This window comes from Sitophilus oryzae, unplaced genomic scaffold (genome assembly GCF_002938485.1).
Source record: "Sitophilus oryzae breed Bouriz unplaced genomic scaffold, Soryzae_2.0 scaffold_1396_pilon_pilon, whole genome shotgun sequence".
NCBI classification, from domain to species: Eukaryota; Metazoa; Arthropoda; class Insecta; order Coleoptera; family Curculionidae; genus Sitophilus; species Sitophilus oryzae.
This window is the reverse complement of record NW_022146055.1, coordinates 6,839,496-6,867,398: the sequence shown is the minus strand read 5'-3', so window position 1 is coordinate 6,867,398 and position 27,903 is coordinate 6,839,496. Positions and strand designations below refer to the sequence as shown.

At 31.9% G+C, this 27,903-nt stretch overlaps 1 protein-coding gene across 4 annotated transcripts in view; it reads right to left on the bottom strand.

Annotated features, from left to right (window-relative positions):
* The window catches only part of LOC115875974 (dynein heavy chain 3, axonemal), a 109,805-nt gene that overhangs the window by 68,279 nt on the left and 13,623 nt on the right, over positions 1 to 27,903 (bottom strand). For 2 of the 4 annotated variants that reach the window (XM_030891592.1, XM_030891590.1), the window contains exons 2-9: positions 21,397 to 21,633; positions 18,876 to 18,968; positions 15,148 to 15,388; positions 12,731 to 12,866; positions 10,696 to 11,057; positions 9,320 to 9,647; positions 6,074 to 6,281; positions 3,869 to 4,083 (exon numbers count right to left, since the gene is read on the bottom strand). In XM_030891592.1, coding sequence (XP_030747452.1) covers positions 3,869 to 4,083; positions 6,074 to 6,281; positions 9,320 to 9,647; positions 10,696 to 11,057; positions 12,731 to 12,866; positions 15,148 to 15,388; positions 18,876 to 18,968; positions 21,397 to 21,607 — 1,794 coding nt within the window. In that variant the 5' untranslated portion in view covers positions 21,608 to 21,633. Of the gene's footprint in view, positions 1 to 3,868; positions 4,084 to 6,073; positions 6,282 to 9,319; positions 9,648 to 10,695; positions 11,058 to 12,730; positions 12,867 to 15,147; positions 15,389 to 15,453; positions 15,492 to 18,875; positions 18,969 to 21,396; positions 21,652 to 27,903 lie in introns of those variants that run through there. The other 2 variants (XM_030891591.1, XM_030891593.1) reach the window with 2 other exon arrangements.

The following is a 27,903-nucleotide window of genomic DNA, read 5'->3' as shown; positions in this document are numbered from 1 at the left end:
TATCTTTTCTTCTAAATTAAGTATTTTATTATTAAAGCTGGCCTGTATGTCTTTAGAATTTTCTGCGATCTTATCTTCTAAAATATTAATTTTATCACTGATTTTCTCTTCTAAATTAACTTCCAAGTCAATTATTTTACTATTCAAATTGCCGTTTAAATTGTCTTGCAATTCCCGGGAATTTTCTGTAATTTTGTCATTCAAACTGTCTTCTAATTTTTGTAGGCACGAGTCAAGGTCACCTTCCAACTCAAAGCAAAATGTGTCAGGATCCTCACCTTCCTCAATCAAAACGTCTCTCAGTCTGGCTTGCAAAATGCTTTTCTTTCCATCTGTCTCGCATTCCCTCTCTTCCAGTATGCATTTTAATTCCGACACTTTCAGGTCTTTCAATTTTTTTTGAGCCATCGTTAGTCTTTTTATTTTTCTAGTCTGTCACACACGCCACACTTGACACCAATTGTTACGTTTTTCGTCGGTTCCGTGTGGATAGAAAGTCACAATTTATTTAAACACTATTTATTTAACACTAATTAACAAAAATAATAACGATAAAAGACTTATAGAACTATTTACAAACGATTTATAACTAAGAAGTTATTTTGAATTTTAGCGCGTCAACTGTATATTTATAACTGCCCCCTGTAGGCCACAGCCGCCGGCTTTTATACCGACAGGTAAAGAACTCTAGAATTGTCCATAGATCGTTAGGTGCGTAGAGAAGGTTTTCGAATGTTCTCGTATGTACGAGTCCATTCTAGTGGGTCTCGATTCTTCTCGAACGAATGAATCATTGCGGTGTCTATGCGATGTTAAGGTCATCCGAGGGCGGGCCATATTGTGAGGTTAGGTCGAGTCCACACCGGCTCGCAACATTACAATATTCAATAACTTATTAATCTAGGTACTATTAAATTGTTAGAACTTTAGGATTTAAGATGTTCAAATATTCCTCCATCGCCTGCTAGACCATAACCCAGGCGATCATAAATTCTCTTCTTACATTCGCTAGTTGGTAAACTGAAATTCTATTGCATTCGGCAGAAATAGCATTTTTTAACTCGTCTAGATTTGGGTATTTTTTATCCTTGTGTATCCTGTTTTTTAAATGGCCCCAGAGAAAGAAATCATTTGGCGAAATATCAGGAGATTTTGCTGGCCAATTTACTGTATGATTTAGGCCAATAACGTTTCCGTTAAAACTATGGTCTATATAAATATTCCCGAACAGCCAGGGTACTATGTGCCGGGCAGCCATTTTGGTACCAAACTTCCTGATTATCCCTAGCGGCATCATGTAAAGCAGGTAAAATATGATTTTCGAGTAGTTCCAAATAATATTCTGCATTTAAATTTCGCGTAAGAAATACTGGCCCGATAATATTGTCACATCCCCGCCCAAACATTTACTTTCTGTGGATATTGCGTCCTTGTTTCGACAAACCTGTGTTGGTTTTCTTTGTTCCAATATCGATACTTTTGAACACTGGGTTCATTATTTAAGGTAAACGTGCATTCGTCAGTGAAACATATGTATTTTAAAAATTCCCTATCCGTGTTTGCTCTTTCCATCATATCAAAACAAAACGCCTGCCGCCGTATTTCGTCCCCATCTCGTAGCTCTTGGTGCTTTTCATATTTGAAGGAATTTATGTCGTTTCAAAATTCGAAACGCTGTGGTGTGATCTATTCCTATTTCATCCTCAAGTTTCCTTGTGCTGATCTTTCCATCGTTCTCTTCCACGCACAATAAAACTACCAAGTCGGTATCATTTCTTGCATCTTCTCTTTGTTCCTGCCTTGTTTCACATCTGCAGTTATTTATTAGGGTACCTTTGGTCTCAAATCTCTGGATATTCCTTGCGACTGTAGATTTTCCAGGTATCGGTCTATTCGGATACAGAGCAGCAAACATGTCCGACACCTTTTGATAACTATTTCTTTGATAATACCATTTAATCATCAATACTTTTTCTTTGGTAGTGTAATTCATAGCTAATATTTTCGATGTAGGTATGAGTTTTTAATAATAATAATAAAGAACTAAATAGATAAATTTCTGAAATGACAACTTCATTTGACAGTTATCTTTTACCTTGACTGGTGCTCATAAGTAAATACAGGGCCATAAGAAAGGAGAAATATTTAAAAAGAAATCGGCGATAACTCGTAAACGGGCTAATCAAAAATATCTAAAGTTATTCTTTTGAATGTGGGTTTTAGTGCTCTTCAATAAACCTAAATAGAATTATTCTCTAAAATAATTAGGGAAGCCAATAATTGACCCCATTAAAATTTACATGGGATTTCTTATGTCCCGCTCGACGATGCAACACCCGGTATAGTTCTGTGTAATGATTCACCAAGAAACACAAAACTGCAAAAATCTACTTTTAAATTATGATAGACAACTGACTAGTATCATAATTTAATCTTTTATTTTTAATTAGCCACAAAATCGCTACCTAAAAGATTAAATAAAAAAATAATGTAGATCATTAAATAAAACAAAACTAAAGAACGACTCATCTGCCAATTAAAATAAATAAAACCCCATTTTTATATATTTTTTTTAGTTTTAGTTTAAAACTTTGAATAAAAATATTAAGGAAGAAACATATAAAAAAACTTAGGTAGAGTGCGATGGGCACCAAAAATAGCCGACTTAAATTCCGGTTTTCAGTACCGTTCTTATTATTATTTCTAATAATTTATTTAAAACGTGTAAACTATAATGTAGGGTAGACTAAATAATTTGTTGTTTTATTTTACGTTGTTAAAATGTTGGTAGTTATTTTCTAGCAGTAGTTAAATTCTAATAAAAATTAAGTTATGATAATTATTTTAATAATACAAATATCCGCGCTACTGGAAGCAGCTAAGTCAAATTGACGTATCTAAATTATCTTTAACAAGTAGTAAATAAAAGCGAAAATGAGAATAAATATATATTTAGTTAATTTTAAGTGAATTTCATAAATGATAGGTTTACTACATGTTTGTGTATATTACTAGTGACAAGTTATTCCGTTATTTCCCTCGATTTTTGACTGAGAACTACCACACGCCATGGTACAAAGAAAACAAGGTATGATCGATAGCGGCTCCAATTTCGTTAAGTTTGCGCATACCACCTGTGACGTCAGAAGCCATACAAAAAAATATCCATATTGTTCAATTGCCACTAATAAAAACAGACCTAAACTAGGGAAGAATTAGGACATAACCCTAAAAGTTATGTTTTGACATCGAGCTTGACATTTGAAAAATTATTTTCACATTTTGACATAATCAAATTTCACAGATGACACAATCTGTTTAACAATTTGAAATTGGCGCGCAGAGCTTGCCGACCAATAGTGCCGTTTATCACCTGTGACGTAGTGACCAACCTGCGCAATATCATACCTTGTATTCTTTGTATCATGCTACACAACCAACTATTTTACAGTTTTTTTTCGATAAATGGCAATAGTGTCACTGTTAATAAGTTCTGACACACACACACACACAATTTCCTTATAGTTTACCTCTAAAAAATTATCAGTTGCAGAATAAATAATAAATAACATAAAATAAGCTCAGTAAAGACAGACACAAAATTTCAAATCAAATTCAAATGTATCAAATGAATCGTCAAACAGAACTGTCAAACCATGCGTGAATACATGGATAGCATTATACCTTTTCCTTAATATTTTTATTCAAAGGTTTAAAATAAGGAATCAAACATTTTTGCATTTATTATTTCTTAAAAAAGACGTCAAAAATAATCGTAACAGTATTGTAACATATTCTCTTTGGAGGTTATTTTATAGATAATATCTTGACATTATAAGAGTAGATAACAGACATTTTACTAACTCACTTTTAGATATGGAAAGGGTTCGGTTGTAAAGAATTCTGCCAATTCTCTTTCTGCCTCGCCGTTAAGAATATAGTAGTATTGTTCGTACATCGTCAAATAGGTTTGTGGTCCTATAAGGTTGGACTCGAATGTGGAAGAAATCTCTTTAAACAGTTCCTTCACTAGCTCGTCTTCCTCGTCCACAGCGGATAAATATGTTTCCGATTGTTCTAGTTCTACAAGTAGAATTATGGTTGATATAAGGTTTAAGAGTATATCAACTAAGTACATTAGAAAGAAATATATTTATTTAAATATTATCATAGTAAAATACAGGTCGGTGAAAGCGCGTAAAGTTGGTTATAATAAAAAATGTCTATACCTATGTGGCGGATTCATCTCTCCAAAAAATCCTATATGGGTATTTTGCCACTGCAAGAAAATCTACAAAATAAAATAGTTATTTTTAGTAAACACTGCTGCGTTAATCCAAACGGAAACTACTTGTCAGCAGTTTACGGATATAAAAATTTGCCTAACGAACAAAAAAATGCTTAAAGTTTCGGAAATTTTATCTCTTTCCGAAATAATATTTTATTTTGTAGATTTTCTTGGCTTCTGGCTCTGTATTACACGCAGTCCACGGGTCAAAGGTTAAGTGAAAAAAAGAACCCAAACTTGGAGATGCGTTGTGTTGTAGGAATTTCAAATAAAAAAATTGCCGAAAAAATGTCAACACGAAAAGGATAGCATAATTGCGTGATTTTTAGGTGCAATAACACTCAATACAACTCTCCCGGAACAATATTTTACAATTTCTTAGATTTATTACACCAATTTGATCAAAAGCAAAAAGGGATTCAGGCAGTTCGATGAAAGAAGTGAGTAGACAAAGTGCGCATTACATAATCAAAAAATTAGATAGGCATGAGGATAAAAAATATAATTTAGTCAATAATAATAGTATACTTCTTTTTATATCAATTAGTGGCATAGATAAGATATTACGCATGTCGTGGGCGGAGCTTAACAGAAAATTACTACCCAAGTGACGTCATGCGCGCTGAGAAACCGATTTACCGATTTGCAACCGCCAAGGATCTTCTGAGATAAGATATTGCGCATGTAGTTGGCGGAGCTTAATAGAAAATTACTACCCGAGTGACGTCATGCGCGCTGAGAACAGATATGCGACCGCCAAGGATCTTATCTTTCCGAACTAGTGGCTTAAATTTTTATAGATATATTATGGTATATGGTTTTAATTTTTAACTTTTTTTGGATAACCTTGTTTTTAGGGTTTCGTACCTCACCAAACCAAAATTAGGATCACTTTGTTGTCTGTCTGTGAAGACTCTTTATCTCAGAAACGCGTGGAGGTATCGAGTTGAAAATAAAACGATATACTACGTAAAAAAAGATACAGTTATGCCGCGAAAAAAAACATTTATTTCGACACTCCCAAGGGAATCAAAAATTATAGGGCATTTTCCGTTGGCCTAGAACGATGAAATTTGGCAAGCAATACTACAAATTCAATCCTTACAATTGCATTAAGGCACTTTAGCTTACTACGCTACTCCCAAAGCGTTACATACATATATTTCATATCAATTAAATTTGTAGTTACGTAATCGAGGGCGCAATTTTTAAATTCATTGTTGCCAATCATGGACTTATTCGGCGCCGTGCTGACTAATTGGAATTTAAATTTCGCGCTGGAGATTCAGGTGGTAGCCCTGCTGTAAAAAATGTCGAGTTGCCGCATTTATTCATTTATTTCCTGACATTGTCATTCGTTTTGACACTTTAGTTCCGTATGACGATTTTTTGGTTTAAATAAATAGTGTTGTGATACTTTAAGCTTGAAAATGTTTACTAGTAGACCTTGCCGTCGGACATTGTTCTTTTTAGAACCTCTTTTAGTGCCAAGTGCACAAGATGCCTAATAACCGTAAAAAACTCATCGCAACTTTATTAGAATATTTTGAACGGGAGTTATATTTATTTTGAACGGGAGAGCGGTAGTAATGCCCTTTATGTCCCTTAAGTGCTGTTAAGAAGATGAGTTTTGTTGATGTAAATAATAACTGTTTATATATTTATTAATAGTTTATTTGTTTCATTAAAAATTTGGTTAAAAGAAAATATGTAAAAGTGAGCAACGCTGTGCCGGTCAAGCTTAATCACGTGACTAAAAGTTTATTTGATATGAACTATACCTACCTGCAAACATAATATTTTGAATCCTATCAACGTTTTTATTAACATCCAAAATCGTTCTTATACATTTTGTTAACATGTGTTGCACACCGTCAAGTGAAGGTGATAGAGTCAAATCGGTTGTTCCTATCTTTGGTAGTACTTTAATGTTTAATACAGGTAATTTTATCAACGCGAGATCTTCATATTCTGAACCATAATCATTACCACACTAAAATATTAAACTGTTTAACGGAAAGCTTCTAATACTAAATGAAAATTGTGCGTTCACTATGTGCGCATATTTGAAGTGAAACTTCTTACTAACATCTATTAAATTGAAGGATTTGAGAGACATGTTTGAAAGAGTTTAGTTTGAAATGTTGAAAAAGTAATAAATTAAAAATTAATAAATATCGGGTACCTCTATCCATGTGCCGAGTTTGGTTCCAATCGACCCATAATTAAGAATAATCCTGATGATTTCGTCCATTTAGAGGCATCGGTTCGAAACGTTGAGGGCGTCATCCTGGAGCCCGTTCCCAATTATGTCAAAATCGGCCCACATTTTTCTTCAATATCAAATCCTTATTCCCACCTGAATAACGGTCTAGGTAAAGTATCTAGCTCATTTGCCAGCTCAGAATTAGAATTTAGAGTTAGTAACTCGTATTTTCATTGTAGGACACTGTTATATTTATTTCAAACCGATAATGAACGATAATATTCGTATATATTTAATAAAATTACTGTAAATCACTATAAATAATGAATTGTTTGTAATTGAACTGTAATTTCTGTATTATTAATCCGGTAAATGATGGAGATAAACAATTGTGATTGACACAAAACAGACGACATAAAACAAATTGTTGGTTAGTAGTAGTCAGAGACTGGTCAGATATATAGATGTAGTAATATTTTGGTTTAATGGCACCAGCTGCCCGGCTATCCGGTCGAGTGATAGAATTATCGTTTTTTAATAAAAATTAAAAAAACATTATAAAATTATAAAGCTAGAATAGTATACTGTTTCATATTAACTCTAATTTTTTTGAAGTCTATAAAAAGCATTCATATAAAACTATATTATATCCTTCAAATCCTCCAATTTAATAGCTGTTAGTAAGAAGTTTCACTTCAAATATGCGCACATAGCGCACACACATTTTTTTTAAATCTTTCTTTGATACAATTTTAAATGTTTCAAGTTAAGGTTATCACCAGATAAACTTTTTATAGTATTTTCTAATATCCCGCACTTCCGATATAATCGGAAGTAGTTGCCAATTTTAAATACCAAACCAAACCAATACCCTCTAAATTTTTTGATTTTTGTATTCTACAAGAAATTCTGAACACATTTTGTATTATACAGGGTTGTTCACCACATACGACACGGACTACTGTAGCTAAACGATTAGATTTTTACAAATTGTAAGTTTGGGGTTCGTTGAAGGACTATTAGAGCTACAATTTAAAAATAATTTGACAAGATGCAGAGTGTCCCAAATAAGTAAAAAATATTATAGTTTTATTTTTTTAAATGAAACTCCCTGTATACTATTCTATTTTTAGATTCTACGGTTGAAATAAAGGTACATTTGATTAAGGTTTATCACACTTAAACCTTACCGTTTTTTAAATATTTTCAATTTTGTGGAATTGCAGTAAAAAATTTAAGGCTTTATTTCTCCAAGGGTGTTAAAGCTTTTGATACTAAATATTTACTGAAGATTATATATTGATCAGATATTGTGTTACAACAATAAAGATTATACTACCTTATACAGAGTGTCCAAAAAATTATATTAAATAATTACTAGCTTTAAACAGCAATAACTTGTTTATTTTAAATGGAACACCTTGTATATTTTACATAAATCAGATGCACAATTTAATTGCCTATCAAAGTGTATTATACCATTTTTTACCTGTATCTTCAAGTTTTCGTAGAAAATGCATTTTCTTATAATTTAGACCTCATTTATCACTATACCCATGGAATATTGACATTTTAAATTTTTTTAAACCAAACCATTATTATTTTTACCATCTGTACAAAATGTACAGATGGTAAAAATAATAATATTGCAAGCCCATTTATTTACAAAAAGAAAACTATTTAAATCGTTGTAAAAGAGTATACTAATTATTATTAATTATCAATATACTACCATTATTTCCGCCCAAAAAGTAATTAATCACATACTTAATTGTTTTAATTAATAAATTATTCGATCGATCAGAAATCGATACAGTGATAAGTTAAGAAAATGAACGTCTCTGTTGTTATAAATAAGCATTTGTCAAAAAATGAAATAAAATTTATAATGTGTTACTTTTTACCACACTGTCTAATATACATACAAAATTCAGCTTTTTAGTATTTGGAACAATTATTATTAATCAACGTAAACGGTCAATTAATGTAGTTTGAACACTGGAATCATATTAATTAGTCCTCTTTAACAAAAAATATTTAAACAATTTTTTATCTTTTAATGAAATAAGCGAACTATATCGACAATATTAGTATCTGTACTTTTTGAAAATTTACATCTTTTAAAAATAATCTAAAATGTCAATATTCCATGGGTATAGTGATAAATGAGGTCTAAATTATAAGAAAATGTATTTTCTACAAAAACTTTTAAGAGATAGGTAAAAAATGGTATAATACAATTTGATAGACAATTAAATTGTGCATCTGATTCTCGCAAAATATACAGGGTGTTCCATTTAAATTATTCAACTTATTGCCGTTTAAAGCTAGTAATTATTTAATATAAATTTTTAGACACTCGATTTGTATAAGGTAGTAGTATTGTTATTATTGCAAACCAATATCTGATCAATAAATAAACTTCAGTAAATATTTAGTATTAAAAACTTCGATACCCCTGGAGAAATGAAACCTTAAAATTTTTACTCCAATTTCATAAAATTGAAAATATTTCAAAAACGGTAAGGTTTAAGTGTGATAAACTTTAATGAAATTTACCTTTATTTCAATCGTAGAATCTAAAAATAGAATAATGTACAGGGTGTTCCATTTAAAAAAAATACAACTATAATAATTTTTACTTATTTGGAACACTCTGTATCTTGTAAAAATATTTTTAAATTGTAGTTCTAATAGTCCTTCAACAAACCCAAAACTTACAATTTGTAAACATCTAATCGTTTAGCTACAATACTCTGTGTCGTATGTGGTGAACAACCCTGTATAATGTCGTTTCACTGTCATATTAAAAAGTAGTTCCTTACACTAAAATTAATAATAAAATCCCTAAAATGTTCTAAGCTCTTGATCACTAGAGACCTTAATTGCATGCTTAGCAACGTATTGACGCAATAAAAGAACATTTCGACTAATTTACAGGATCCTCCCACTTTCTTAGGCACATACTGCCTCCAATCCTTTTTAAATGCCAGGAAGATATCAGCGCAATCTGGCAACCATTTTGCTAGGAGTATCCGCCGTGTCTCGTTACAAAGAAGATCAACTCGCTCTTCGAAAGCCGAAGGAACCAAAGGAAAAGGAGCTGACTCTAGCTCCAGTTGATCCATTGGTAAAATGTATATGCTTTGGTATCTAAAATAAAGAAAAGAATTATAAATGGGGATATTATTCGAATTTACACGAACTTCGAATATATGGTAATCGCAAAACAATTTCCGATGCACGTGATCAACTTTGAGTGACCAACCATGGCTAAGTTTTATTTTTAATTTAATAACATTTTAGTAATTAATTGTTTTAATATTTGTTTTATAGCTTATTTTACTTATAATATATTGGCAAAAACTAGTCCATTATAAAGATTATTCTAAGCGTTATTATGGGTTATTTATGTATTTATTGATGTACATCTTATAATGCGATAAGTGGTAATAACAAGTAAGACGATGCTATTAATGCACCAACTAATAATCACAGAGTTTAATAAAAACTAACGTAGAAATGATTTTGAAAGTGGTGTAATGTACTTATCAATCAAACTTACTTCTCTGACTGCAGTCAACGGTAATCAAGGACCTTTATTGTCATGTTCTCGTTCAAAATAGTTTATCAGGGAAGCTACAAGCTCTTTGCTTCGACTGTTTAAATGCTTCGGCATATTTTCAACATACAATTTCAAGAAATGCAATACAAAAACTCGAAAATTTAGTTCTTAGAAGAACTGTTTGTGCTTTAAAGTACAATTTAAAAAAAAATACTTTCATAGTATTTTTTTTAAATAGGCAAAAAACTCACAAAGATTCAACAACAACAGGACATTATACAAAATAATCACTGACATTAGGATAAATGTCAAATAATAACCGACAACCTTGCTGAAAACGGCGCAATGTGACCAACATAGCGATAATAAAATTCGGTTTAAACTAATTTTTGCAGCTTTAATCTAAATAAAATATCTGTTACAATCATTTGGTCCATAAAGTCAAACAAACAGCTGCTTGGTATCTTAAATTATACAACAAATTTAAACATTTTTGCTAAAATTTCATTTAGTCAGGTTTATAGACTTTAGTGTCAATGTCGATATGATTGATGACGTGCATCGGAAAATGTTTTGCGATTACAATATACAAACAATTTAAAAGGAGGTATAGCTCAAAATCTTCTACATACTTACTTGTTATACCAAAGTTCTCCAATTTTACGGATGACAATATTTCCTTGAAAATAGTGTCTTTCCATATATTGCTTACTGACACAGTACTGATTGTGCCATGGAACAGGTGCCCGGACTACCAGTGCAGGGTAAGGTTTAGGAAAGCTCTCGATGCGTAGCCGCTTCCACTCATTCGGGTCGTTCAATACGTACTGTACCATATTATAACGCATGTAAATGCAGTACCAGCGCTGAACTTCACATTCGTGCGCCGAAATCATATTCTTGTAACCCTTAACACTTCGATATTTGTCAGGTATTTTTCGTTTAGCTCTAACTAGTAGTTCTCGGTTATATGGTGGTATGTCTTTTGGGTCTATTCCCTGAAATTACGAAATCAAAAACACGTATGCTATGTTTCATTACCAATTTTGATATAATATATCGTATAATCAAAAGGTTTTACGATCAAGGGGAAATTCTAATGTACACACAACCAAACTTATATGGAATCACTCTTTATTCCTGACTAAATTTCTTGCAAGGAAAAAAACTGGTTTACAACTTTAAGATAAGGCCTTTTGTTGTAGCTAAATAAAAATGATAATAAAGAATAAACGACTGCTGCGATTTATTTTCTTTTGAATTTTGTGTTCAGTAGTAAAAGCACGATTGTCCGGTAATTTTCATTCGACCCAAAAAATTTAAAAAATGCCTTATGTTGGATTAACAGATGTACAGAGGAGAAGAATTATGCTCTAACTGAAGAAAGAATGCCTCAAAGAGACGTAGTAGAGATAGAAGGCGTTACCCAGGGTGTTGTATCGAAAAAATATGCAAGGTACTTGGAATTAGGAACAAACAAGAACAGGCCCAGACAAAGTCGTCAAAGAGTCACAACTGAACAACAAGACCGCCTTGTGTGCCAAATTGCTAGAAGAAATCCCAATGCTTCTCATCCAGGGCTACAAAGACAACTTCTGGCAGTTACAGGTGTGAACGTTTCAGTTGAAACCATAAGGAAAAGGCTTCATGCTCGAGGGTTTTACAGCAAGAGAGGGTTACGGATCTCACAGTAATCTCGGCAAAATAAAATTGACCGGCTAAATTGATGCCTTCAACATCAAACTGAGATTTGCCAAAATGTTCTTTTTTCGGATGAGACCAGAATTGGCCTAAGATCAGATGACCATCGAATTCGGATTCTCGGAGCTCCAGGAAGACGAGCGAGACTCCAGGCTGCCAAATCTGTATCAAGATATAAAGGAGGAACTGTAATGTTCTGGGGAGATATTATGCTGGGAGCAAAAACTCCATTATTACCACTTCAACAAACTTTAACGGGTCGGAGGTATGTTGATTTAGTGCTAGAATCAATCGTTAGTCTTTCGAGAGCTGCAATTCGGGACAATTTTAACTTCATGCACGATAGTGCACCTCCCCATACCAGCAGAGTGCTAGAGAATGCCTTGAAACGGAAGGTGTCATAGTTTTAGACTGGCCTGCATGTTCACCAGATCTAAACTCTATCGAACACTTGTGGGACCAGCTCAAAAGAAGGGTTAAAACTCGTCGAAACAAACCAGGAAATCTCGCCCAGCTTATTGATGCAGCATTAGTAGAATGGGAAAACATACCCCAAGACAATGTTGATCATTCAATAAAAAGCATGCCAGCGCGAATAGAAGTTTGCATAAGGGCTAGATATGGCAACAAGGATTATTAAAATTATCAATTTTCTTTTTGTTTTTGCTTTTTGGCCATTAAAAATTTAAATCTTAATTTCGTTTCAGAAACCAAAAAAATACCATTGTGTATATTTTGAGAACTGATTAATTATTTTAATTGCTATATGGATTATTTTTCATTAAAAGTCATTGGTAAGGACTGAGTTTTATTCATAAACACAACATTTTAATACTTCTCAAAAATTATGAAAAATAATAGATGATTCCATATAAGTTTGGTTGTGTGTATATTTATTTCTCATAAGGATTAAATATCATCAATACAAAGCACGCTGAATCATAAAACAATTTTATCGTATTATATTTACCTCACCCAGATAATACACTATTCTTTCCATATCATTTTTCTTTACAGGTAATTGTTCCTTCTCTACCATTTTGTAAAGTTGAGCCTTTTGTACATCTGGATCTTTAGGTAATATAGCTTGAAGTTTAGCCAATTTCCTTTAAGAAACTTAATATTAGAGAATCTGTCATCTGTTGAGTTGAAAAATATTTATACTAAAATTTATGTAGGGGTGGGAGTAGTTTTCACCCAAACAATCAAACACACTTTTTAGCAAAACAATTGTATCATGTTTTTTTTTATTATTTTGGTTTTTTGGGTATCAATTGACAATTTCACAAAAGCTTAAACAAATTAAGAAATTTTAAATTAATTAATGTTCGGGTTTATTTTTGATTGATGCTCTTTAATGGACAAATGAACCACTTTCTTATAAGCGTAAATTATATGCAATTAACTTATTTTGATCCAAAAATACGTAGTTGTTCAATATCCACGGAATATTGGAACCCCTTGTATATTTTGTAGATCTAATTTTGAAAAATAAATTCCAGGAAAAACCTTTTCTCAAAAACGATGCGATGTGGCATTTTTATACAAGAGACAAAAATGTAGTAAATACTAGAGGGACCATTTTACAAAAAGAAAATCTGTGATCGGTGGAATTGAAAAATATTTACACTAAAATTTATGAAGTGGAGATAGTTTTCACCCTTCCCGTATTTTTTCTTGATTTTTGTGAAAGTCAAATGTTAGAGCATTTAGCAAAACATAGACACCCAAAGTATCATTCAAATCAGAATAACTGTTCTTAAAATATCTAAAAAAAGGTGTATATTTTTAGGGCTCCGTACCCAAAGGGTAACAACGGAACCCTATTAGCCCGTAGTAACATTGGATGCGTGTCCGTCCGTTTTTTTGGTTGTACGTGCTCGGACGTGCACGCAGCAAAAAACAAACAAATGGTATCTACGCAGGTGGTTACATTGCATCGGAGTTTGCGCATCCGTGCACGTAAGTCAATTACTGTTGGTCGGACGAAAACAAACTGGTTTGTTTTTTTAATAGGTGCGGGTGCGAGCGTTCGAATTTTTCTTCCCTGAGCGCAATACATTCCCGAAAAATTTGAATATTTTTGAATACCAAGTTTAATTTTATTTAGAATATATTTATGTTGATGAAGATACTGTAAAATATTCAAAAATTTGACCGGTTGCTGTCTTAATTCACCAAATGTTTTACATATTCATTTTTTTCTTATCTTCTTGCATAATAATCATTTACCCAACATTTTCTTCTTTTCACAAGTAGTTATTTTAACATTATATCCTCAGAGAGCATCAAAGTAGTGGCGTCCGTTCTGGTATACTATCCACACAGGACACCATGAACGTGCGAGTAAATTCTGTCAGAACTCGCACGTATAAAAAACGCACGGACCCGCGTCCAGTGTAACCGCGGGCTTGACTTCGCTGTCCGTCCGTCCGTCTGTCACAAAGGTCTATCTTATGAACCGTTATAGCTAGGCAGTTGAAATTTTCACAGATAATGTATCTATGTTGCCGCTATAAGAACAAATACGAATAACAGAGTTAAATAAATGTTTATAAATAAAAGTACTTTCACTAAACATTATCTTTTAAGTAAGAATTTTACATAGAATCTTTGTCCTTGAAAGTCCTCGGTGGCCACGTGGTTAAAGCGTTAGGACTTTACACTGCTATGACGTTGGAGCCGTAGTAAGGCAGGTTCGAATCCTAGACAAGGCGACTTTTTTTAATAGTTTTTTTTTAATTTTTACATTTTTACATATTTATTTTTACTTTTTACATATTTATTATTGATTAATACAATTTTTAGTAATCTGTTTCTTCATTTTTTTTAAATTACTTATACGTGCATTCAAAATTTCAGCTAAATCGGAAAAAAAGTTTATAATAATATAGTGTCTAATGTTGTATAGATAATGAATGGTACGGAACCCTACGTGCGCGAGTCCGACTCGCACTTGACCAATTTTATTTAAAGTTTGATGCCCTCTAGCGAACAAACGAAGCACTCTTTGTATAGAAGTAAATTGTGCCCAATGACCGTATTTTGATTCCAAAAATACATAGTAGTTCTATGTCAACGGAATATTGGGACACCCTGTATATTCATAATACAAATTTGAAAGATCTCACGTGAGCGTAAGGGTGGGGGGGATTCGATACAAATCTTACATCTCTACATAACATAAAAAAATCGTAATTTATGGATGCTCCATAGCTTATTTTAAGTTATAGGTTAGCTTTAGTTTTAAGTTTTATGATCAAGATTCTTTGCATGATGACACAAAAACAATCTTTATAAAATATATATCTGATTTTTTTGTGTTGAACAATTGTCAAAGACAAAGCGGCTTGACCATAAAACTCTTTGATTGCATGCTAGGTATACCCTGTTTCGTCAGGAAATCCTTCCCATTTTAGTAAATTCAGTTTCCTTCGCATATTCTTTTCTTTCTCTTTTTTCTCTAGCTCGGCCAATTTATCTTTATACCATTGTCCGGAAAGAAGATACTCCACGTCGATTATTCCCGGAACTTTAATACCTTTTTTTCTTTTGACCGCCAAATCTCTCTTCTCCTGTTCCTCCTTTAATTCCTTTCGCGATTTTTTTGGTGGATACTGGAGTCTTCCTAAAGCAGTTGAAATATTTATGCAAAGCTTTAAAAAGCAGCTGTAAAATATTTCAAAATATTACAACTGCTCTTCGTCACTGACTATAGGCTTGGTGCATTCTCCGCCGGTACTGCCATCATACATGAAAAAATTGTTATATAATTATTCTAAAAGTGTTGGGAATTATAATTTGTGAAATTCTAAAAATAAAAAAAAAATAAACATTATAATATCTTTAGAAGATCTAACTTATTTTAAGCTAATAAAACTTTTCAGATAAGTTCAACTACAGTAGCAAGCTGGTAGCGGGCATAGTTTTACGCAGCGGTTTTGCTAGTAGGGACATACTGGGGATATTTCGGCTATAACAAATTTTTAAAGGTGCATAATTACAATCAACGTAAAATAAAACAACAAATTATTGAGTCTACCCCACGTCTACCCTACATCATAGTTTTACATTTTTTAAATAAAATTAGAACGACACTGATAAACCGGAATTTAAGTCGGCCATATTTGAGGCCCATCGCGGTGTACCTAAGATTTTTGATATGCTCCTTCCTTAGTCTTCTTATTCAAAGCTTGAATCCATTTTTGCTTTTGATCAAATCGATATGAGAAGCTGTGAAGCTATAAAATTTTGTTTCGGGATAATTGAATATCCGGGAAAGTTGAGTTATTGAATGTTATTGCTCCAAACAGCCACGTAATTACGCCCTCTTATACGCGTTAACAATTTTTCGGCAATTTTATTAACATTTGAAATTGTCACAATACAAGGCGACGCGACGCGGCGCCCAGTTCGAGTTCTTTGTTACTTAATTTTTACTACCTGAAACAGCGTTACGTCCCTAGGTTACATCATACAAACCTCGTACTTGAGTATTTTATTAGTTTAATAACTGCACTAGTAAAAACTCAAATACCTAAATATTATAACAAAGCCACGATTATAACATTATTTCATTATTTCAATGCGATCGACATAAAGGTTAACGGGACTGCGTGAAATTCTTAGTCGGGCACTTCTAATTTCTCTAATTTCTGCCGTATAGAGCGCTGCTGTCGGAATTTTTAACCAATTTGCACCAAGCCTATATACTGAGTGAGAAGGAAATCGTTGTTCAGACTGTCATTTCATTATATTTTGATCTAATGAATTTAAAAAACTTGAGTACAAAATATAGTTTATCAAAACCCACATTTCTTTTTAAAAACAATTTTAATTTTTTTCTTGTTAAACAGGAAGTGAACCTAAGCGAAGGATTTGAATAGACATTTATTTATACAGAGTGTTTCAAAAAACATGTGCCATCTCTCGAGTTTAGATTCGTCAAGTAAAAATAAGGTTTATCTTTATATCACACATAGGTCTGATACTGCTTTGTTTCGTAGGTAGATACATGGGGTTAAAGACATCATTTTGTTAGCGATTCAAACGAAACTTTGAGGGTAAAAGTTACATAAGTATTACATATTTTAGCAGTAAAAAGATATTGACAGATTTACCAGGGACGTGCGTATGGTAATAGTATTCTCAAAAACACATCTGCGCCACTGACTTTCTTTTATCTTTTTAGAAAAATTGCTTAGGTCGTTTAATGCCGATTTAAAATTGTATCTTGATATTTTGCCGATTTCGATCTCATTGATGAGATAAGTCAAATTAATAAATTTGCGTTTATCTCATTAAGCATACCGATATCGAAAAAATATTAAGAGACAACTTTTACTCGGCATTAAACGGCCTACACAATAATATTATTATTATTATTTGCTAACAAGGGAGAGAAAAGTTAGTAGCGCTCATGTGTTTTTTCAAAATATCTTCCAGTGATAACCCATCTGCACATCCCTGGTGAATATGTCGACACTTTATTAACATTAAAATATGTCGCACTTATAGTAACTTTTACCCTAAAACATTCATTAGAATAGCATAAAACTTGAAATAGTGGAGTGCCCAGAGACTTTTACCTCGGAATTCAATTACTGTGAATGTATTAATGTAAAACCTACATCGTGTTTTATAGATAAAATACTAAACTTTTTACCCATTTTTTTTCGTTGCTTTTAATTTTTTAGTTTAGTAATTTTAGTAAATTCTTAATTATTTCCTTCTTAATATTTTGATTTTTTTAATTCTTTTTCTAAGTAAATTTATTGAAATAAATAAATCTAATGCATAACTTATACCTATTCTGCTTATATCCTATTCATTGAAATTTTGATTGAAATCGAATTATACAGGGTGGCGCGTCTTATACGTCGCGGTTTTTGCAAGGAGAACAAAAGTTTGTATTGAAGTAAAATTTTGTGAGCTTATGTAAGTCAATATAAAACATTTTCTAAAATTATGTAGAGTTCTACAGGGTGTCCCCAAAAAAAGTTACACATCAAAGTTATGTTTTTGTAATGGAACACCCTATATATTAATTGATTTTTGGATTCTAGTAAAAAAATAAAGGTTTGTTTCATTAGGAAAGTATATGACTAAAATGTATAGTTTTTGAAATACATTCACCGGCACGAAAAATAAGCACCTTAAAACTTTGATTTATTTTAAAGGTTAATATATTTAAGCAGGCCTAACATCAATAAAATTTGCGACCCGAAAAGAGAAATTTTTTCGTAATTTTTACATTAAGACCATGCCTTTGCTTTTGGGCCTAGTCAACACATCTAGTAAGTTCTGGTCCCGAAGCAGGCCTTCTTGACATAAAATTTGCTTCATTTTATCTTCTTCTTGTAGTCCGTTAGTTAATACGGATGTACGGTCCTTAAGTGCAAATCATTATCAATTTGAAAAGCTGGCCAACGGCGGTTTCTTAGCGATAAACTTACAATAAGTGGATCGTCTCGATGAGAAGTTCTCATATGAAGGTTCCTGGACATCTAGATTGACGTCCTCATGGACGTGGTCATAATTCAAAGACCATTTATTATACTCTATGGTATTAAGATATTTTTGGAACCGGAATTTTATAGCAAATTCACTGAACTCGAATAAATAAATGATATATATTTGACTCACCCTGTATATCTATAAAAATATATTTGAAATGTGAATTGCCATTAAACAAATATTTTGTAAAAAGTTTGGAGTGAAAATCTCAAATAGGAATCCTGATACAGAGCTTTTCCGGAATACGGAGCCATCTTGTATGTATGCATTTGTATATGTGTGTTTATTTAAATACTAAAGTGACAGCAACGAATTAATAAATTGGTAAACTTTGTAATATATCTTATTAACAATACAATGCAAAAAGTTTTATAAAAATTCGTTCACAGTAAATGAATTCCGAGGTTTGTATCCCATAATTAAAGTACTCCACTAAAATTGGAAGAAAATTATAAAAAAAATGAAGACTTTAACCCCCTGTAGCTAAGTAACAAAGCATAATCGGACCTACGTTGATATGAAAAATAAATCTTATTTTGACGTGAGAATTAGAGAGATGGCGCATGAATTTTGAAAAAGTAAAATTTAAACTGATATACCATCTGCACCCAAAGGACTTCCTCTGACTAATTTCTTCTTCGTTGGCAAATCTTGCAATCGCAGATATTGTACTTGAGGACTGTAGGCAGATCCTTAAATGTAAATAAGAATATATGTAATATGTTAAAAAAGGTGCTTATTAATTTTTAACATTGGATTAAATTTAAAATATATAGTAACGTTGTGGTTCAAACAAAAAATATCTAAAGTCTGTGTGTGCTCCTTCAGTTCATTTTTGTTCAGTCTATTATTATTATTATTATCTTATACAATATGATCGAAAAAAAATGGCGTCAGCGATGACTATGAAATGAAGATCGCTATCATTTTATATGTAAAATTATTTGGGGAATATCATCGATGTTCATTTCCAAGCCAACTGGACGCCGTTTCTTTGAGATCATACAGTATTTATATCTAGAGTAAAGAAGGAGAAATTTCATTTTTTTCATTTTTAAATGTCGAACTTAAACAGTTATGTGAATTTATTAAATTATATAAAAATTTGTCATGTTTATTGAAAATAAAAAGTATGGAGTACAGTGACTATTTATTGCACCAGCGAGCAGAGTTCAAGACACAGCTGTATCTCGGAAAGCTTATTTTACTATCATAGATAAATGAAACAAGTTTTACTATACAACAAATATGCTAAAACTACTATACTCTGTTTTTTTTTTCTCAGATAAGATTTCGACAGACGATGACAGAAAAAAGCAGATGACGTCCATACCAATCCATTTATTTAACTAAAATAGTTTCTAATAATTTTTAAGTTAACTATGGATGGATTTATATATAAATCTGTCATGCGTCATCTGTTGTTGTTTTTAACCAGTTTTATTGGTTTATTTCAAAAATGACATCATATTTCAATTTTATTGGTTTGACGGAACGATGAACGACAAACGGACGTCGATGCGTATGAACTCGACTTAAGATTTTTGAGAGTTGTCAAACTCTTGCAAAATTATAGGATATAATTTTGTGTCAAATTATATCAAATAGAAATGACAAATATTTTGCATATTGGACTGTGTTATTACGTGTGTTTCGTGTTTTTTTAAAATTAGGTGGAGGAAAACTCGAGAGAAAATTAAGTGTTGACCCAGACCATAGTTTAATATTAATATTAGTTAATATTCGGTGCCCAGAGACCGTTTGGCAGACAGTTTGCCAGAGGTTATGACCAGAGATTATTTGTTTTAGCCACAAATAGAGTTTGTATACCATCTCGTATATGGTACCTAAAACTGGAGTATCTGAAAAATCGCAGCACACGCTAGGTAAATAATACATTTTAATACTGCAGAGAGATAATGTCCAAAGATACTGTACAAAAATTAAAATTAAAGTTAATTAACCAACTTTTAAGGCATACAAATCAGTTTATTGTTAATAAAATATTTTGTTTTACTTCTTTGCAATATTATTTTTTTTATTTTTGCATACGTTATATTGATAGTAATAACAGTAATTGACAGTAACAATAAATGCAGGAAGTAGATTTATTTTCTCTATAGCTTGAAAGCAAGAAATCTTTTTATATCTTTTTTTTGGTATGTGGTGTTTTTTTAAAATACACCCTTGCTTGGTTTGTATTAACACATAATGTAATTGTTTTTAATAAAATAACTCGATTAGATTTGTTCAATTTTATACAGTTTTTTTTCTCAATATTTTGAAGTAATCACTTGTCACTCAAATTTTAAATATATTAATTTTCTAAAAAAGGTAGAAAAAAGACTCAAAGTCTCGGTCTCAACGTTTATATATACGTTATATTTATATACGTTACAACACTCTCAGTATTGTTTTAATATGTGAAATGTGAACGTGTGTGTAGTTTAATTTTAATTGTATTTTTCTGATGATGCTCGTATGAGCGAAACACGTGTCACTCTTTAATATTATATAAACGTTGAGACCGAGACTTTGAGTCTTCTTTCTACCTTTTTTAATTTAAACCAGGTCTCTTTGAGAAGAATGGACGCCTTCTTTAAAAATTTTATTAATTTTCTGCTATGCGTTCCAATTGTACCAACTTATTTCTTTGTAAAATAAAATAAACTACTTTGAAAATAAAATGACAGACACATCTATCACTGTCAAGGATCTTGTCGTTGGACAGACTATAGTGGCCCTAGTGGATGCGCCACACAGTTCAATGTAACTGTGTTTGTAAACCTTACATACGCAGTTTTGTGTGCGCGACAAGCAGGTTACGCAAACTGGTCTGCTAGTGAGCTTAGGCTAATAATAAAGGACTGAGCGTCTGTGGGGGCCTTTACACATCAAATCGACGTAATATCGTATAATCGAAAAAAAACGGTATCCGGTTGGCTGGGAAATAACGATCCATGGCATTTCCCATATAAATTTACATATAAAATGACAGCGATCTTAATTCCATAGCCATCGCTGACACCGTTTTTTTTCAATAGATTTTCAAGATAATTTGCCCCCCGCGCCCCGTGTTGATATCTACTTAATATTTCTCTCTTTATAATATCTACTTACCTATAGTCTCCGAAGGTCTAAAATACATTTGGGTATCTTTTTCTGGTACTCCTGTAGTCGATGATTTTTTAGCAAACAGTGGCGGGTACTCTTGGCTCTCTTTAATCTCTTGGATATTCACCAAACTTTGCACACGTTCATCGACTACCGGAAGCCACGGCTGCCTCGGAACTATCCTCTGGCCATATTTAGAATTTTTGGGTTTGTCCATATTTGCAGTTTTATTTTCTCTTCATACTGACAGATAGAAACATATTTTTAACCATTTATTCAGGTATTGTTTTGTCAATTTCAAGTTGACTCATTCACAGCATAATCAGAGGCATAATGTCAGCGTTGTCATGGAGATTCAGGTGTATCGATATCAATTAAAGTATAGAATGTGCAGCCATCGTTCAACGTCACGTCATATATTGTCGAACTCTCTCAATCCCTTATTACCTTTTTATTACTAACCAAATCAAAAATATTTTTTGGCGTCATTACGGCATTTCGTAAATTATACCCTGTTTTTTTTTCTCAGGGCAGATTTCGACGATGACAGAAAATAAGCAGATGATGTCACAATATAACAATATATTTATTTCATTCTTTGATTTCACTAAAAAAAGTTTCTAATATTTTTTAAGTTAACTGTGGATGGGTTTATATATAAATCCGTGAGGCGCCGTCTCTTGTAGTTTTTAACCAGTTTTGTTGGTTTATTTCAAAAATGACAGATCATATTTCAATATTATTGGATTGACGCAACGCTGAACGATATACGTACGTATATGCGTATGAACCCGACTTAAGATTTTTGAGGCTTGTCAAATTCTTGACAAATTAATGGTTATAATTTTGTGTCAAATTATCTGAAATACGGATTTGCGAATTGCTTTTGCATTTTGGTTCGTGTGTTTTGTGTTTTTTGAAGTTAAGTGAAAAAAAAAATCAAGAAAAACTTACTGTACACCCAGAGCACAGTTTATAGTTAATATTCGGTGCCCAGACAGAGAATTTTATACACAAATAAAGTTAGCATCAGTAAAGTTTGTATACCATCTTGTATATGGTACTAAAAACTGAAGTAGCTGTAAAATAACATTACACAATAGGTAAATAATAGATTTTAGTACTGCAGAAACAATGTCAAAAGGTACTGGTTTAAAAAAAATAAGATTAAAGTTAATTGATCAGCTTTTAAGTTATAAAATTCAGTAAGTGTTATTATTAATAAAATATTTTGTTTTATTTATGTTTTGTTTTATTTATTACTGTGCAATATTAATGTTTTATTGATAAATATAATAATAAAGCTGTTTCTTGAATTCTCTCCAAAAAATCCTATATGGGTATTTCGCCATTGCAAGATTTTTTTTCTCTTGCATTGGCGACTTTTTTTTACTTAGAGTAAGCTTACAGTGGACACATCTATCATTGTCACGGATTTTGTCGTTGGACCTTATATACTGCATATTCTTTTTAGTAACTGTCGTTATCGTTTGATTTCAGGTTATAATTTTATTGACGGATATAGATCAATGTCAAAATTAAAATTTGATTGTTGCTGTAAAACAAAATTATAAATTTTTTTATTCCAAAAATGCCTCAAAGATTTAACCAAAATGAACAAGAGCTCATTGCTAAGCTTAAAAATTATTTTTTCTCGAGAAAGAGACGCTGGTAGAACACTCTTGCCCGTGGACGCCGTATATGAATGAAGTAAGTACAACGCAAAGGTGTAATATTCTTACATAAAATACAAATTGATAGCGTTTTAAAATAATAGAGCGAGTTGCTGATGCAGAAATAGAAATTTCAACAGTCCAAAGAATTGGAATTAAAGGGATCGTAACTGATGAAGAATTCAAGAAAAAATGAATAAATGCCGAAAAAACGGACCTCGCTCAATCAATAATATAGGAACGTACCCAACGTACCATAGGAACATGATAGGAACTAGGAACGTACTTAAAATTTTCTAAACAATATGAACTGATCTCAGACCAAGGTTACTATATTAAACAGGTTTCCTCGTAACTTTTGGACCAATAAGAGCGGTAACTACGTCACAGATATGCTACAGAACGTATAAAATCATAGATACAGGAATAAAAAATAAAATGCAACGAACAAAGAGAGGTGAATAGGCAATATAATAAAGACAAACATCAAACAACTAAAAACTATAGACGTCATACACAATGAATATCGGGTATATCGATTGGAAAATGTACTGTCGGACTTACGGCAGTTTTTATACCTTTATCTATGATCGGCCGCATACCTGTGACGTAGTTGATGAATTTTTTTTAATGGCGGATCGAGTTACGAGTCAACCTTATCTTTTAATAACCTTGATCTCCGACACCCTAAAACTCATATTTTGACTAATAATGATGACGTAACGGTGAACGACGGCTGAACAGTCTTTAACTCTAGATGAAGATGTAAAGTAATAGCAAAATAATTTCCGATGCACGTGATCAACTTTGAGTGACAAGCGATAGCGACAGCGCTGCCAGATTGTGATGGATTTATGAGATGAATCTTAATGTAAAATTGAGAAACAATATATTATATCATTTTTTAAAGATTTTTTTTGTTTTTAATTTAATAAGTAATATTTTTGTAACTTCTTTATTTATTAACAGTAGTCACTAACACGCACAGTAGAAATATTTAAATTTAAGGCAGCAGCTACTCGCTACAAATCGAAATAAGTAGAAATAACTTTGAAAATGGTATGATGTGCTTACTAATCAAACTTACCTCTCTGACTGCAGTCAAGGGTAATAAAGGACCTTTATTGTCACGTTATCGTTCAAAATAGTTTAATAGGAAAGCCACAAGCTCCTTGCTTCGACTGTTTAAATGCTTTGGCATATTTTCAACACACAATTTCAAGAAATGCAATACAAAAACTTGAAAATTTAGGTCTTAAAAGAATTGTTTGTTGTAAGTACAAGTTTTAAAAATAGACTATGAAAATCGGCAAAAAAACGAGAATCACTCCAAAAGATTCAACAACACAATTTTATTGTGGATTTTATACAAAATAATGGCTGACTGACTGACATTATGATAATTGTGAAATAATAAACGACAACGTTGGTGATCGCTGCGCAATGTGACCAACATGGCGATAATAAAAATCGCTTTAAACCAGGGTTGGCATGATTTAAATCAAATGATTTAAATCATGATTTAAATTGCTATTTAAATCAAGTGATTTTTTTAATTTTAATCGTGTGATTTAAATAAAAAAAAATATATTTTATTGAAACGTTATCGTTATAATAAATAAAAAAAATAACTGTAAAAGTTCTAAAAATGTGTCCTAGAAAACTATAAAAAATATTTCTATATCAGATATAACAGATAATAAATCGAAAAATAATTGTAATTGTTTTAAAACTATATAAAAATATCTATTTATCAATTTAAATGTTGGACCGATTTTTGAAGTAATTTCGTGAGAATCCATTAGACCGCTAAACGCAGGGATTTATTTTAAAATTTATGTATAAGTGACAAAAATTCGCTGCTCGAATACATATCATTCGCAAAGTCTAGAGCAGAACTAATTTCTTCTAATATAGAGACTATATCTTCATTCTCGAGAATCTAGAATCGTTGTCAGAGAATATGTTGGTTTATTTTTTTTTGAAACGGTTGTATGTTTCCAAATTATTAACTTAAGACTCTATTTCCGAACAATAGTATATTGTTTTATTAGAAGTAAAAAATTATACTTTTTTTGACGATGCTGTACATTTGAAGGACCATCGTAAAGCTATTCCGACTAGAGTGAGGTACAAAAAGTACATTTTTACTCTGAATAGAACATTTTTTTTAATCAATTTCAAACATTGCAAATAATATCAGCAGTAATCGAGCAACAATTATTTGTACTATCGTTGAATTTGACACTTAATATCAGTTTAATAATATATTTTTGTATTTTTGTGCTTAAGCGTAACAGTCCTTTACTTTTATGCCTAAGCGTTAAAATGACAAAAATTAATACTTTTGAGACGTTTGAAAAAAAATCCTTTTGATCTGAAGCGAGCGACTTTTTTGCGGAATATATTGGTGACCGATGTGGAAAAATGACACGCGCCGTAGAATTGTTGTTATCGGTATCGGACAGAGTTATAAAGATTTAGCCGTTTAGTTGGAAATCCGATTTAAATATTGTTTTGAAATAAAATCAAAAAAATCTGATTTAAATAAAAAATATCTGTTTTAAATAAAAAAATCTGTTTTTTTGTTTTTTTTTTAATCATGATTTTTTCCAACCCTGCTTTAAACTAATTTTTGCAGCTTTAATCTAAATAAAATATCTGTTTCAATCATTTGCTCTATAAAGTAAAATGAAGAGCTGCTGGTATCTTAAATTATACAATTTTCGCCAAAATTTGCTTGCAAAACCAGGTGAACCAGACCGGTAAACTACGGTAAAGAGCGGTTCCTGAAAAATATCGGTTAGATACGGAACAGTTTGGTAAAATACTGGATATGTCAAATGTTGACGTTTTTTAAATTTCAATCATATTTCAATACTTTTATTATAGAACTTATTTTTACGCATTTTTAATGTATGATGTTTTTGATTAACTTTATTTCTGCCACATAAATGACATGGATTGACAAACAAAACCAGAAAAAAAGCAGCCTTCCCCTGCTGGTTAGTTTGGTGACAATTATGATAGATATTTTCAGGAACCATTTTCTGTTGCAATAAAACTTTCAGGAAACCGATAGAAACGGAATATAAAACCATAACCAAGGTAAGCAACGGAATACAGCCGTCAGGTTTATAAGCTTTAGTGTCAATTTCGATATGATTGATGACGTGCATCGGAAAATACGCAATACGCTTTATAATGATATGTGAGAGAAGGTGAAGGTGAAACAAGAAGTAACCGAAAACAATTGAACGCGCCAATCAATACTGATTTATGTCATATACTAACGTACCAAATCTCGTTTTTTATTTGAAGAAATTGGGGTGAGCCACTTTTGGGAATCACTCGGTATATGCGACCATGAAACATTTCCTATTTATTTTCTATTAAAAAAACATTCCATTTAAGCGATGACATGAACCAATCATCGGCATCGTATGAATATCTCATGCGCTTCCGTAAAAACACAAGCTTTCAACACACAACGAGCGTTAACCTATAAAAAAATGTTGTTTATTCGTAATTTTTTCATATATTCGAAATTGATTTTCAACCACCCCGCGTCGCGTAATAAGCAGGAGGCGTGGAAAGGTTTACAGCTATAGGTTGGACGATTTATTGCCGGTTGTAAGGGATCTAATTTTTGAGAAATCTCTAAACAATATGGGTCGAACACATGTTTGACACTTGTTAGGAATCCTGTTTTGTGGGAGCCGAAAACCATCTGATTCTAGACATACTGACGGATGGCTTTCATATTTTATTTTTCGGTGAGGTGCAAGTGACCTTTTTTGAAGGCGACAAGAAGTATAATTTTTTACATATGCATTCTTAAATACATAAATTAATAGGGAATATCTAACTAGATTTCAGTTATTAGAGATTAGCAAATAAGCAAATAGGCAGATTAGCAAATAATCTGCGCTATTTATTATAGGGTAGATTAAGGAAGGAGTATAATACTATTCATGTATTCATTCATTACAGACGGAATTGACATCATGACCTCCCATTAATGACAGTTCTGTTTAAAGTTTCAAATAACACATTTGACATTTGAACTTGATTTGAAATTTTGTAGATTTTTTGTTCGTTTCTGACATTATTTCATGTTATACCGAGTGCGTCTCAAAAGTGGCTCACCCCTATAACTTTTAAATTTTTTTAGATAAAAAAACGAGATTTGGTATGTTAGTATATGACATAAATTAGGATTGATTGACGTATTAAATTGTTTTCGGTCACTTCCTGTTTCACCGAAAATGACTACAACTTTTGATTTTTAAATGGCACCCTAGGTATTTTTTTTTTTACTTTATTCGATATAAAATGACACTCTGAATTGAAAAACCAAATTATATTTTAAATTTCAATCTAGAGAGTCATGGCAGTGTTAAAAACACTAATTTTTAATAAAGGAGCATTGAAAAAATAGATTTGATCGTCTAATGTGTTTAGTGTCTTGTCCTGGCCGGTTAAAAGATACCCAAATCGTATTTTTAATCATATCTCAATTTTTTCATATAGGACAAGGGTGGCTCATTAGCATATTTGGAAAAGCATTTTTTACGAATAATTTGATACCACACACTTGGTATTTCGAGTTAAATTGTCGTTATGAACCGCAGGTTACAATTTCAAATAAACCATATGCGAAAATGTCAAAAGTTGACATATGATCTGTCATTCTATTTAGAGTGTCATTTTCTATCGAATAAAGTACAAAAATATCGAGGGTACCATTTAAAAATCAAAAGTTAGTGACCGAAAACAATTGAATATGTCAATCAATCCTAATTTATGCATATACTAACATACCAAATATCGTTGTTTT